The following is a 15,483-nucleotide window of genomic DNA, read 5'->3' on the forward strand; positions in this document are numbered from 1 at the left end:
GAAATTCAAATCAGAAGAAGAAAAAATCGAAAAAGTTTCTCGGACATCCATAGAGCATAATGAGTTGGTGACAATTAAGCGTTTGAACTAACCTGTACTGTTTTTCACTTTGCTTTCTTTGTCAATTACAAACTGTTCGATATGAAGAAAGTGTAAGTCACTCCAGTAAGAATTAAGTTACAAAGTTGCACAAAACTGTCAAGTTACCGTGAATGATAAAAAGTATGGCAGGTTTCTTTAAGGATTTGCATCTGGCAGGTTTTAATACAAAAAAAAAAGTATGCTGTATCAAAGTAGGCCCTGCTTGACGCCACATTCAAAGCCCCAGAAACTAAACTAAACATGGTAAAGATTCAACACTAACAAGTAAAATTTCCGAATTTTCTCATGTGTGACCAAACACAGCAATATTACATTTTCTTGGGTAAATATCATGAGAAGATGATCCAAATTATCTTTAATGAGCAACCAAACACAGCCGCAAGGCCCAAAATAAGCTGAAATGAAGGTACTGGGTTGAGAAGAAGAAATGAGAAAAAACAGGCTCAAACGTACTGCAATAAAATGGACGAAAGTTGACACTCACAGCTCTTGGTGGCTCCTTAACTACACTGCAGAGCAAGCTTCGATACAAGAAAGACAATATTAGCTAACCAGTGGTATTGTCTGCACTATTGAGTTTCTACACTTGAGTAATCTGGGTCTGCACAACAAAGAAAAATGTAGATTGGCAAGTATTAAAGTAATATATTTGTATACCTTAAACAAAGAAAGGGACTAAACATGATTTTAGTGTTTCTAATACTTTAATATGGTTGGTACATTTTAACTTTCCCCCAACCTACACTTCCACAGTCTAGACTTCAACTGAGAGAAAGGGAAATATGGGAGGATCAAGAAGGAGGTTAATGGAATAGGACTCCCCAAAACTAAAAGAAGAACCTTTACTGAACAATTCCGTAAACTTTGGTTGAATCCACTGTTGGGAGGATTAAGAAGGAGGTTAAAGGAATAGGACTCCCCAAAACTAAAAGAAGAACCTTTAATGAACAATTCCGTAAACTTTGGTTGAATCCACTGTTGGAAAAGTGCTACAAATCGGCATGAAGTAAAAGCTAAAGAAAGCGAGAAGAGAGAGAGACGGTCGGGAGAGTTGTGTGAGAGAGGGCATCAACTAAAAACTAAAGAGAGCGAGAAGAGAGAGGCGGTCGGGAGAGTTAGATTACATTAAATCTAATGAGGGCGGATGTTGCTGTGTAAACCAGCAGACGAGCGTTTATCACTTAGATTGTCCACATCATAAGCGAGAAAATAGGTTTGTAGCCGTAGGATGAAGGCCCTACGAGCCCCACACTGCTGTATATTGTTAATATAGATGTAAACTATATATAAATAGGCATGGACTACCCAAGGAAATTCTCATGGGGATGAGAGTTTGCAGACAGTTGGATGTGTAATATAACTGTTTGAAAATCAAAAACAAAAAGGATGAGAAAAAAAATGAGACGATTTTGTAATTCTAGATTGTTAGATCACACATCCAACGGTCGCGGATCTGGTCTCTATGAGGACTCATATAAATATACAACAAACAATGTATACTTGACGTTTAACTTTTCCAAACAAGTTATAGTTGTACCCGAGTCAAATCCTGCAGAAATGAGTACGATATCTAGTTGAAAATAATGTGCTATGGGGAGCAAGATATGATCCCACACTGCCGTACTCAGCATCCCCATACTTCTCCCCTTCTTCTCAAGACTCCATGGAACGTTTCCGTTGAATCCAACTCCAGACCCCCCTCCAATTTCAGTGTAATTACCAGCTTTCCCGTGGGATAGAAGTTGCAATCTTCGTACCTGAAAAATATACTTATTTGTGTGATAACTAGAACTATCAGCATGCACAAGCCACATAAGGACCAGAGTGCCAATAATAGATTTCCAACAAAATCTAGTTAGTGAGAAACCAATATCAATGTTATCATTAGAAAAGTCTGTTCTACTAAAGGAGTCTCGACTAGTGCTTGATCCAGTCCTCAGCAAAGATCATCAAGTGTCTGTAAAATCAGCTGGGAGGTGTAGAAATGATCTCCTCAAGGAGCAAACCTCTGATTTGGCTAAATAGCGTCATCCCAGACGTGGCGAGATAAGTAGATAGAATATACAGTAAATTTGTATCTGGACTACTATCCGATATAAAATTAGGATTTCCAGATAGAGGCCTTAATCCAATCCAGCAAAATTCTAAACTTTAAGTCCTGAAGAGAATTGCAAAATATGTTCCCTTTAGAATTGTAATCAACAACAGAATTTTGTGAAGTTTACTGAAGGCATAAGTTGCAGTACAAGGGAGAAATTTGGAGACATTCAAGTATTCAACAGGGCATTCAAGTTTATGCAATTAAGAATTCAACTGGACCCCATGTGGTTTTGAAAAAAGAAATTAAAATACCTCAAGTGGTTCGAGTGTTCGACTACCCTATTCCATTTGCACATACAGTTTTGCTCTCATGCGGACTGTTAAGTTACATATTTGGAGCGGACTCAAACTCAAAAGGAAACGAGTTCGTCTACTCAGGATATCCTCATAGGGACGAGGTCGGCGACCGTTGGATGTGTGATCCAACGGTTTAGAAATATAAAATCATCTCATTTTCTCTCTCATCTTTTTTGCTTCTTGATTTTCACACCCTTAGATCACACATCCAACGGTCCACAGACCCTCATCCCTATGAGGATATCCACGGGATAGCCCAAGCCAAAGGAAACTCACACTTTTAATTTAGTATTTCTTATTCTTTCATTAAATATAACTAAATTGGGTCCCACAAATATATTCACATGACTCCTTTTCTTAATTCTCTCTCTATTTTATCTCCCCCACACAACACACACCTCTCTCTCCTCACTCTCTCTCTCCAAAAGTAAACACACGCCCTCTCTCCTCACTCTTTCTCCAAAAGTAATTTCTCTTTATTTGACTTCAATTAATATATTTTTTTCTCACCTCTCTCTTACCTATCTCTCTCTCCACTTTTTGCTGCTGTCACTGGTTGTTATCAAATCTTTAGAATTCAAGTCATTAGGCCAGCTAATTAGTATTCTATTTCATGAAAAATCTTTACGGCAACAATTTTACATTCAAATCTTTCCACTTTTTCTGCATAGATTTAATAGGATATCTGAAAAATGTTTGTTTGAAGCTAGCTAGGATGTTCCAACGGTTCTTTGTGAACTTGTGAAGTACCCAATCTTTGATTCAACTCTCGACAGAGTTGCAAAGAGTGCTTACTTATGCATCACTATGTAGTACCTATGACCTAAACCGAAAGTGGCATGTATTGGATTGCCGATAGCTGCAAATCATTTGAGTGAATGTGTAAGATAATATATTTCAATGTTCTTGAAGTTACTCTCTCTCCTGCTTTTTAGACTTCTCAAATTGTTTTGATCATCATCATCATCCAATCTCGAAAAGAGAGTCAAGTGATCTCTCTATGCCAAACAACTTCAGAAAGAGGAGGGTCCAGTTAAGCTTTATAGTTTAAATTTGGAACCCACTCACCAAAGAGGAGGGTACAGTTAAGCTTCCGTAAATACAATGATCAAGCTTCTCATCTTGGCAAACAAGAACCCATGGGCGTGGACCATCAGCCATAATTAGAAAACGATAGGGGATAAAGTTAGTGCTCTAATCAGTCAAAACTACAAAGCATTCATGTACGGATTGAAGGAAACATCAAGGCGTTGTTCTAATGAAAAGTGTGGTGCCAAATTGAAAGACATGGTTCTTGATTGGGAGGATGCCTTACCTCCAAAGGAGATGAATCAAGCAAAGAAGCACTGTAGAATGGCTGATGTTGTACTATGTCTGGAAATCAGGTGGTTATGGTGGTATTTTCCGTTGGCTGAGACGTGCTTTAAGCAAAGAAGCACTGAAAATATAGGTGGTATTTCCGTTGGCTGAGACATTCAGTCGACAAAACGGGCTTTGCTCCCCTTTACAACCCTTTAATGGTGTCGTCCAAAGAAGGACAAATGAAATGACCGCAGAGAACAAGGCGGGGAGGTGTTATTGAAAGAATAAAAAGAAAAACAGTAAATAGTCCTCAGACATTCACATACTTGGCCTATAGTGCGGATGATTTCTCATGTTGGTTAGATGAAAATGAAAATGTATATATATAATATAAGCATGTGGGCTACAACTATACTTTTGGTTTTTTGTCACACCAATTCATACTGTCAAAAACTGATGTCAAAACTGTATAGTGGAACAAGACAAACAAGACGTGAACCCCGAAGTTGGAAACTTGGAATCAAATCATTTAGCAAACATGTACCGTGAACTAGCTAAAGGTACTTAAAATGATATGTTTAAAAATAACATAGGAACACCTCAATTGAACACCTCAATTCACATAAAAAAAACAACGCTAAATCTAACTACAGACTATTTAATTTACTAAATAAAAATGCCACCAGTTCATTATTTTCACACTTGATTCTCTCACAATCATGATCCACTCAAGGCAAACGCTCAACCTGTGTAGAGGCCGGACGAAGTTACCACCACCATCTCTTAACTCGAAAAGGTTGAACCAAAAAGTCAATATTAACCTCAATACAAAATAAAAATAAAAGAGTACGTATTAAATAAAAATAATAAACAATCAAACATTACCAATAAACTTCGGACAATTTCTTTTGTCGTGTGATTGCCCGGTAAGTCCACATCCATTACAGCGCCTTGCTTGAACTTGTGCTTGAACATGTGTCTTCTCTTTTCCCCCTTGCAATCTATGTTTCCCACTCCCCTTTGCTTTAGCTAGATTCGGCTCATTCAAAGTCACATATCGAGGCATTTTTTCCTTCTGAGAAATTCCAACTCCTTTAATAGCCAACACTTCCTTAATCATTTCATGTACCACTTTCAAATGTTGCTCATAGATTTCACTTGCCTCTTCACAAGCTACAGCATCATCAAGTACCCTTGAAGTAAGATGAGATAATTTTGTGTGCCTCAACAACATAAAGTCGTTACTACTTTCTTTCACCTCTTTCCCACCATCTACTATTATTTCTTCCAATTTTGTATCTTTCCTCCATCTACTCAATATATAAGCATCCGACAAGTAAACAATTTGACTAACTTTCAAGTAAGCCAAAATGTGTCTACAAGGAATTCCTTCAAATTCAAAATTTTTGCAGCTACAAGTAGCAAAATTTAGAGCCTTATCATATACAACTTTCCGCAGTCTAGAATCTCTTGCACTTGGCCTTTTCACCATGTAGACAACCTGTTTTTCATCATCTATTGAACTTTCAATCAAGTACTCCAAACTCTCCCACAACTCATTCTGAAATTTAAAAAAAATAGACAAGGTATATATATCTGCCATCTGCTTCTCCATAGAAATTGGGGTTTTCATCACGGGACACTCATTGCTATCAACATGATCAGCTTGCAATTCTTTATGACGTTGGTATTCAAGTGCACGATTAAATCGCATAACAAATTCATTTAAAGAATTTTCTCTAGAGACATACCTCTTGAAAAATGCATGTGAATTTTCCGCTCTTTGACTACTTGACATGACATGCCTAAGAAATAAAATGTGTTTCACAAATGACGGAACCCACCTAGAACGCATACCATACAATGCAGCTAACCAAGTGTTATCTTTTAGTTAAATTTTCCCTATTGTATCTTGCCACATTGCCTCAAACTCTTCACCAGACTCGGTATTCCAAATGCATTTTTGAAAAACATTATAATGATCTCTATAAATGATAGCATCCAATTTTTCAGAAAACTTGTTCAGAATATGCCAAATGCAGTATCAGTGATATGTATTTGGAAGAGTTTGAGCAATAGCTTTTGACATAGCGGGGTCTTGATCGGTGATAATCATTTTGAGAGGGCCAACTGACATTACTTCCATCCATTGTTGGAGTAGCCAAATGAATGATTCTGTCGTCTCGTCACACAGGAATGCACAACCAAATATTACAGTCTGACGATGTTTATTTACCCCAGCAAATGGTGCAAATATCATACCATATTTATTGATGTTTTAGGTTGTATCAAACACTACTACATCACCATAAAGTTTGTGCGCTCTTATTGCCTTCGTGATCACCCGAAACAATGAGTCAACCTATTTTTGTCGCCTGCGTCTCCAATTCTCAAAGAAAATGAAGAATTTTTTTCTTGCTCGACAAAAAGTATTCCATCAATATCTCTGCATCATGCCCATCTACCAAGTTCTTTGCATCCCTAACAAAATTCCTAAGATCTTTTTTCTGTACAGTCAATATTTTCTATTCCACCCGCTTCCATTGAAAGAATACTTATCTGCTGGTTTATAGGTATATTGGTCGAAGAAAAAAGTTGAAACAATGACTTTTTTGTTTCAGATACGCCTCGGTGGGATCTCAACAGATGTACTTTATGAGGGGTTGAAATAGAATGGTTGTGACCCTCGATAAACTGGCTAACAATGTAACCCGATCTCTTCAAAACTGATAATTTTGCCTTGCAACCCTCATGAACAATCCCCCGACGCCTTTTTTTTTCTTTCTCATTTTTCTGTTTAGGTTTTCCCTCTTTGAAACAACAGTACTCCTTCCTAGTTATTTCATTATCTTCTTTATCTTTCTTAGTAGAACTACTTCGTATATACTAAACCTAGCCACTTTTGCATAATTGTTGTAAAATTCATAAGCTTCATCTAAAGACTGAAATTCTTGTCCTATTTTCGGTTTGCAATCTTCTTTTACTTCAGGCATATAAACCATATCAGATTGTTCTTCTTCATCTGAGTTTAATTGTTCAAACTCCATATTCATTCAATAGATACTACACATAAATAAAATTGTAATTAATTAACATTTAATAAGAATTATTGAAAAATTAAATTGTAATTAAATTGAATATAACACTACGAGACCCTGAATAGGGAGTATACGTAATAACCATTTAATAAAAAAAAATGAGCAAAAAAAACTAAACAAAAATTGAACATACCGGACGCGGGGGATGCTTGAAAACGACTTCAAATATATTATTTTTTGCTCCACGTTGGAACAATCCAAAAAGAAAAAAAAAAAAAAAAAAGGTGTGTGATAGTGAGATTGAGGTGAGAGACTATGTGTGTGGGGTCGGAAATTTAGAAGAGGGTTGGAAATAGAGAAGAGTACGTGACATCAGCAAAAAGTGGAGAGAGAGATAGGTAGGAGAGAGGTGAGAAAAAATATATTAATTGAAGTCAAATGAGAGAGAAATTACTTTTGGAAAAAGAGTGAGGAGAGAGAGAGAGCGTGTGTTTACTTTTGGAGAGAGAGTGAGGAGAGAGAAGTGTGTGTTGTGTGGGGGAGATAAAATTGAGAGAGAATTAAGAAAGAGAGTCACGTGAATATATTTGTGGGACCCAATTTAGTTATATTTAATGAAAGAATAAGAAATACTAAATTAAAAGTGTGAGTTTCCTTTTGAGTTTGAGTCCGCTCCAAGTATGTAACTTAACAGCTCCGCATGAGAATTCCACATTATCATCTCCTATTAAAACGGGAATTCCTTTCCTATTTATTAGATATTTCTAATTAAAGCGAGAATCAATTTCTTATTAAAACATAAATTCCTCTTTTATTAGAAAAAAGAAATTCTAACACTTCTAATTAAAACGGGAATCTTTTTCCTATTAAAACAAGAATTTCTTTCATATTGAAAAGGAAAAATATAACATGTCTAATTAAAATGAAAATCATTCTCTTATTAAAACGGAAATCATATTTCTAAATTAAGTCAACTATTAAAATGGGCGGGGTTAAAAAAATGGGTTTATAAAACTTAATTAAAATAATTTGTTAGAAAATTAAAACGGGTTTTTAAAACTTAATTAAAATGATTTGTTATGAAATTACAATAGGTTAGCGACTAAAACGGGAATCACGATTTGTTAGAAAATTTCTATATGTATATAGTTATGATTGTTGAACATGTTTTCAAAAGAGCCCGTGCATTATAGTATTAATATTAAAGCTCCCACAAGGGGTATTTTTTTAGCTCTATTAAAATTCCACGTCATCTCCTATTAAAACGGAAATTTCTCTCTTATTTGAAAAATCGAGAATCTTTTTTTACAACGGGAATTTCTCTCTTATTAAAACAAATTCTAACACTTCTAATTAAAGTGGAAATCATTTTCCTATTAAAATGGGAATTCTTCCCTTATTGAAAAGGGAAAATTTAGCATATCTAATTAAAACGGTAATTATTCTCCTATTAAAAACATGATATCTCTCCCAATTTAAAAAAATGGGTTTTTAAAACTTAATTAAAACAATTTGTTAGAAAATTAAAACGGATTAGCGACTAAAATGGTAGTCCCAATTTTCTAAAAAAAATCTAAATATTTTCAAAAAAGCCGGTGCATATGCACGGGACTACAAGCTAGTCTTAATATTAAAGCTCCTACAAGGGGTATTTTTCGAGCTCTATTAAAATTCCACGTCATCTCCTATTCAAACATAAATTTCTCTCTTATTTGAAAAATGGAATTTTTTTTTACAACGGGAATTCCTCTCATATTATAACGGGAATTATTTTTCTATTAAAACAAATTCTAACACTTCTAATTAAAGCGGGAATCATTCTCCTATTAAAACAGAATCTCTCTCCCAATTGAAAAAACAGATTTTTAAAACTTAATTAAAAACAATTTGTTAGAAAATTAAAACGGGTTAGCGACACAAACGGTAGTCCAAATTTTCTAAAAAAAATCTAAATGTTTCAAAAGAGCTATATGCACGGGCATACAAACTAGTATATATATATATATATATATATATATATATATATATATATATATATATATATATATATATATATATATATATATATATATATATATATATATATAGGGGATACAGCCACAGTCTTCAGAGCCACATTGTGGACACATGCCGATCCACACCTTTCATCTCCCCATCAACCCAACCGATCCTACGGACAAATGTAAATCGAAAAACAAAAAACGAAATTCCAGAAAAACCAAAATTTCAGGAATTTTGAAAACAAAAAACACGAAATCAGACATAAACACGAAATGTTTACCTTCTTCTCCAATTAGTTCATCGTTGTGAAAAACAAAATCTCCTCCAATTTCACCGATCTCTCTCCAAAATCTATAAAGGAGAAAGCGAAAACAAATCTATAAAGAGATTCATTTGAAAAGACGCAAACTGCAAGTGTGAAATATGCTTAGCAAGCATTAATGCAACACTTGATCTATTGCCAATGAGCATTCAAAAAAGCACACTAACCAAGTTTTCCACTCTTAAACCTTTTAGAATGAAAAGAACCCCTATTCGTTTCAAACCTTCCATTTTATCCACACCCATGAAAGGTACTAGTCGATTCAAACTTCCCCATTCTTAAGTCTATCTTGCTAAGTCGAATTTTCGGAGGAACAAAACATGGGGAAGGAGAAGAAGAGGAAGAGAAAATGGAATATCGGGTTTTATCTATGGAGATTGATTGTCGCTTTGGCGTGATTTTTGCAGTTTGATTCTGTTTTACTTGGGTGGTTACCGGATTCTCGACCTACATTGTCCCCGAAAATCCTTAAAAGAGTAGGAGAGGAATTGTGGGTTAGTGATGATTTGGGCCGGAAAGTTAAGACTCTTGCAAAAGAATTTGGAGGGCTTGTCAATGAGAAGGTTTCAAACCGCAGCTCTGTTGATTCTAGTTGGAGATTGATTCAGTACTATTTCTTGTTCAAATTGAATTCATCAAAGTTTGTTGTGCTTTTACTATTCACTTATATCATCGTTTTATCGAAATTGAATTTGACAAAATTTCAGATATATAAAGTGATTGCACAATATATAGTCGCCGATGGTCATTGTAATACCAGCTTTTAGTTGACGTCGGCCATACCACTGCCGCATTGACAAATGACAAATCTTTATTAGCTAAACAAATATGATAATATTGGTGAAATGGAAATGCTACTTTCGGTTTTGTTTAATGTAATGATACATTTGTTTCGTTTTTTTTTTTTTTTTTTTTTTTTTTTGCAACTTTTAAATGGTTTTAGAGTATACATTATATGGTGTACACGCTAACCGGAAGCATTTAAAAGAAGTTTTACTACCGGGTATGGCATGATATCCGGTGTTAGATTCTTCCGCTACATCGAGGTCATTGTCATTGTTAGACCATCATTCATGTCGAAATTGTCCAACATGTATAACTTTTTTATCATTATAATTTATCATAAGTTTATTCCTTTGAAGTAGTAACAGTCCTTTGTTTTCATGTAAAAAGATGCATGAAGCAATCATGCGTGAGGATTCATCGAGTTTGAGGAAGGTATTGTTCTTCAAGAATTTCGTAAAGGCTTCAAACTTGGTGACGGACTCTTTACTGCCATCAATGGTGAAGGTGTCTGCGGGACCCGCCCGAAAAGCCGTAGGGAATTGGACCATCGGGGGTGTAGAGGCTGGCATTGATACGAGTGAGATCAGAGAGTCTTCTTAGTTTTGAGTGAAGTGAATCTTATTGTTGGTGGAATTGGTGTCTGAAAATATATTAGCAGTTCTTGGATAGTGGCCGGACTGGCGCAATGTGATCACTACATGTAAAATTTTGCTGTATTTGGTGTCTTTGTGATGGAGCTGAAAATGGTTTGAAGAATAGCAAATGGAAGTGTATACTTGACAGGGAGAAATTGCTTATTTTCTACCAATGTCACTAGGCAAGAGGTGTGGTACAAGCTGTCCCTCTTTATTTTTAGGCGGGAACATCTGCTGTTGTGAATTGTAAACACGTGGTTAGCTAATGCGTCATCCCCGAAACTTGCTTCTTGATAGCAGAGGTTAACTTTTGCCAGTTTTGATTGTTGAAGCAACTTACAATTATGTTATTTTTATGTCCCTCATGACCCATGGAAGCATTATCTCTTGTTTACCAATGGCATCAAACAGGACCTTTGAGTCTCTCTTTACCGTTGGTTTGGTGTCTTTGGCATTATGAACTTGCTAAATTTAATTGCCAAGTCCGAATCCATATCCAATAAGAGGTTCCAAGTAAGAAAAGGAGGGGAAACGGGGAGTTGAATAGATGATGATGAAAGTGGAAGGTGGTGATCTTGACATCTTTCTTCTCGGCTGCTTATTACGATCTTGAGCCAACGCCGTGCCCAAAAGTCAAGGACTAACCTTTTTCAAAGGCAAAAGATCCTATACCTTTTCTCGCACATGGCCAAACCAAAGCTGAACGTGACTCTAGAATGGAGGGATGCATTCTAATAATCAAATAATACAAAATCAAAAACATATTGAGTGGAATTAGCCTCATAATTCATGTATAAGAATCACTTTCGGAATGAACAAACTATACACCGGTCATTGCTAACTTTACCTTAATAACAATTTATTAACCAACTAGCAAATTATAACATCACTCTTTCGAGAAAGACAAGTCAATTCATCCGGTTGAAATATCAAAGACAAGAATAGATTACAACCTAGCAATATACAAAGCGAGGGCTTTCAGTAAATGAAGTCGTACTTCTATTTTCTCCGAAGATCCTTAATGTCGTTTCGGGCGAAGTTTTGGCAATGTTCGGTTCCAACATTGTTGTAACGAAAAGTTCTCACCTCGAAAAACTAGCGACAAGGCAAAATTTTGACTCCTAATGCAGTTTTGTGTGGTCACATCACCTCCCTCTACATTTGTCTTGGTGAAGGTCATGATTAGCCCCTCTTTTACCCACTAGAGGAAATGATACCCTTTGTGGAGTTTTTGCGCTCGCGGGATCTGTCTTTTGTTCCCGGGGAGGGTTTTCATCACCCCTACGTCATCTTCCTCTGTTTCTTCACCGCCTCGGGTCGATGCTTCTTTGGAATTGCAAATTGGTAGTTTGGACTAATCAAGGTGTCCTCTTCAGGTGGGAGTGGGATTCCAGAACCTGCGATAGACTTCAAAAGTGGATTTTTGTTTCGAATCCTTGCCAGCTCAAGTAGGACCTAATGAACGGTAAGGCATGTTAGCATCTCATGGGATGGACGCCTCGACAGAAGGATAAACAGGGAAGACCATATTAAAGTGAAAGAAAGTGCTATAAGCGGCACATTGCACATAATACAAAGACATGTAGCAAGAAAAACACCACAAGACAAAATATAAGGGAGGATGGAATGGTGTAAATCGTAATATATGTGAGATGAGGTGAAATGCCATTGTAACTAAATAGAGATCCTCTAGGCCATACCCAATTCTCAGAGTGTACTTGTAAATCCTTTAGATTTGTTAATACAATACAAACACATGCATTTTTGCCAAAAAGGAAAAACAATCACCCACTAGCATGCATGTAGCAAAGAACATGGAGAACAAAATGAGCACCCTTCCGATCATATGGACGATGACAAAAGAACTCAGAGGGATATTTTTTGAATAGTTGGCTAAAAATGACAAGTAATTAAAATAATCCCTTGCATTTGTGATGAAAGAAAATACAACCAAACAAGCATGTGATCTGCTAAACCCGCATGACCCTAATAGCATGTAACTTGTGTAGAATAATGCCACTTATAATGTTCATAATAATGATTATATAAGCAGCCTATGAAGCTAGATTATCAACATTTACAGTGACATCAAGGACATATCACATAGGTTTGATAGAGATTCTCACTTATTACACGCAAACTAGCAAATTCATAACAATCATATGTCCTCACAAAGCACATAACAATCATCATTATATAGAGGGGGGGGGGGGAACACAACAACACATTCCTTTACAAGCCTAACAATGAAAAAAATGAAATACCTCATTGATAGCAAGCACTTGTCCATTGCTCTTCTTAACCTTCTTCAGCTTCCTCAAGAAATACCTATAAAACCAACCAAACCAAAACAACAAAACATATCAGATCATCAAAAAAAAAAAAAAAAAAAAAAATGATGATGATGATGATCATAGTTAGATTGGTTACCAGAACTTGGATTTGGCACGAACTTCATTAGTAGCCCAAAGCTTCATCCTGAAAATCTTAGGGTGCTCCTCTGATTCAGTTGGAAGAGCTCTCCCCACCACCTGATACTGATGAAACTGCACAACACCATGAAACACCCATTTCTCAAAATGAAGAAAATAACATTACATGATAGAATGAAAGAGAAAAAAAAAAAAAAACTTACCCTGAAGGTAACCATTTCCATACGAGAGTTTAGATACAACAAAAACCTTGAATCACATAAAAGAAACTCCCAAACATAGATATATTAGACAATAAAACACAAAGATATTATGATATATGAAGAAACCTTCAGATCGGTCTCAATTTTGAAAATTTCGTGTTTAAGATCAGTTGTGTGCATTCAACATTTAAAAAAAAGAACATACCATACCCAAGAACACCTATAATAGAAACAAGAGAACTGTAAAAGGCTTACAAATATCAGAGAAGAGGGAGGGAAATTCAGTAAGAGAACACATGAAGCAAATTCACTACACTATAGTAATTAAACTACCCATTAAAGGAAGTACACGAAAGAAAATGATCATGTATTTACTCCTCTATTTAACTCGTCCCACAAATATAGCGATGTAAGCGTGGCGATGTTGATTATACTAGGACTGATTCCTAGAGTTATGTTGTGAGTGATTCTACCGTTAGAACTAGGGCCGAATTGGGATATGTGAACGAATTCACATGAATTCGATAATAAATTCTGAGTTAGCGGAGGATGCAACGATAACCATAGCAGTTTTTCCCCACGAAGTAAGTGAAACAAGATTCGCTTCATCAAGAAGACAAGTTCAATTGTTCTAGCAAGAGTAATAGTCTCAAAAGAAATTTAAGTTCTAAACCAATATAGCATACTAACCAGAGGATGTCTTATGCTTTCATATGGGTAACGAGAAAAAGTACATCAAAATTTTGAATAATAGTCCACCACCAAAGCGGGTTCCCTAGTTCATAACAAGCTTGGATATTATAGTAGAGGTTAGCTTTTAACTAATAACACGGGGTGCTTCCTAGTTACCATCGAGAAGAAATAAATTGATCACCATTTCTCGTAATATTTTAAAGTTGCAAAATTAAAGATATTTGTCCTAGTGCATCACATGAAAAGAACAGACAGAGATAAGATACACTTTATCTAATAACAAGAGAATCTAAGAACTTAGAAACAGATCTGAGAGAGAATCGAACCCGGTGGACAGGAAGCACATTCCTTAGAATAGTAATTTAAATTATACAAACAATAAAATACAACAAAGAAAGTAGTCCAAACCTCAGCACCAAAACGCCAAAAAGAGACAATTCAAGGCTCCAACAATTATCATTTTCCTATTGAATTTTGGAGAGAGGGAGAAAAATTCTCGATCTAATTTTGGAGAAGAAGGTTCGATCGATTTTTGTTTATTTCGTTTTTATGTTTAAGTAAAATTTGTTTTTTCCGAAATTTCGCTAATTTCATTTTGGTAGCTGAGAATTGAGATGGTCCGTTGGATTGGAGATAGATCGGTGGTGTGCATTCATCATGGGCGAATGTGGCTACAGTGAATGTGCCTCTATCCTACCCCATATATATATATATATATATATATATATATATATATATATATATATATATATATATATATATATATAAATAATATGAGTGATTGCTGATTGTTAACTGACAATAAACAATTAATCCACTGTTGCTGAAACTTTACTTTTGATGGCCACTATTATTATAAGCCTAATTTTGCAAACAAATCCATACCTCCTCGGTCTTCCTAATTTTGCAGAATAGGAAAAAAAAACTCCTGAACAAGAATTTTTTACCATTCAAACTCATGACCACAAAGAGCTGCATCATTAACCAACTTGAGCGAATTTCGATCTAGAACAAACCCATACTCGTTTTCCATTTTCTCAAAAAACTAAAAAAACTAACTGTTTGACTAAATCTACCAGCTCTAACAAGTCTATAATTGAAGATGCTAACATCTTCGACCCGGCAATACCACGACCCACAATAATAATATCATAAAATCCTTTTTTCTTCGAAATAGTCAATAATGTATGTTCCAACCAAACCATCACTAACGGGAACATTTGTCATGGAATCAGATGGTGAACGTTTTATAATTTAAAAAATATAAAATCCTCTGTTGTAAACGAATTCCTAGCTAATGCTGCACACATGAAAATGCCATGCCCAATAACTCCTCACATATAAAAAATGGACATCTTTAACAGTTACTTACACAAGATCTTCTTATATGTTCTATGATTTGCTGAGAATAATACATGTAAGTCTACTACCTAACTATAATGACCAACCAGTTTTTAGTTAAAAGAAGAAGGTTCTTTTACCTGTGAACTGAAAAAACCAACACTCTATTATCCTCCCAAAACATCTGTTGGGTTCCATTCCTGTGATGGACATCCCAGTCCACAAGGAAGA

At 35.5% G+C, this 15,483-nt stretch overlaps 2 protein-coding genes and 1 non-coding gene across 3 annotated transcripts; all 3 read right to left on the bottom strand.

Annotated features, from left to right (window-relative positions):
- Positions 1-2,070: 2,070 nt before the first annotated feature.
- Positions 2,071-2,138, bottom strand: LOC147506087 (small nucleolar RNA snoR127). Its single transcript, XR_015194094.1, has one exon. It is a non-coding gene; the product is annotated as a small nucleolar RNA snoR127 (small nucleolar RNA).
- A 2,537-nt stretch (positions 2,139-4,675) lies between these two features.
- Positions 4,676-5,599, bottom strand: LOC147506088 (protein FAR1-RELATED SEQUENCE 5-like). The gene has a single exon (XM_086605693.1). The coding sequence runs from the start codon at positions 5,597-5,599 to the stop codon at positions 4,676-4,678; it is 924 nt and encodes a 307-aa protein (XP_086461819.1).
- A 6,265-nt stretch (positions 5,600-11,864) lies between these two features.
- On the bottom strand, positions 11,865-14,356 carry LOC147506089 (large ribosomal subunit protein eL20-like). Its single transcript, XM_086605694.1, has 5 exons — positions 14,320-14,356; positions 13,219-13,264; positions 13,014-13,129; positions 12,848-12,911; positions 11,865-12,038 (listed from the first exon to the last, which is right to left on the bottom strand). The coding sequence occupies exons 2-5, from the start codon at positions 13,237-13,239 to the stop codon at positions 11,865-11,867; spliced, it is 375 nt and encodes a 124-aa protein (XP_086461820.1). The 5' UTR covers positions 13,240-13,264; positions 14,320-14,356.
- Positions 14,357-15,483: the final 1,127 nt, after the last annotated feature.

Source organism: Coptis chinensis, chromosome 4 (genome assembly GCF_015680905.1).
Source record: "Coptis chinensis isolate HL-2020 chromosome 4, ASM1568090v1, whole genome shotgun sequence".
NCBI lineage: Eukaryota > Viridiplantae > Streptophyta > Magnoliopsida > Ranunculales > Ranunculaceae > Coptis > Coptis chinensis.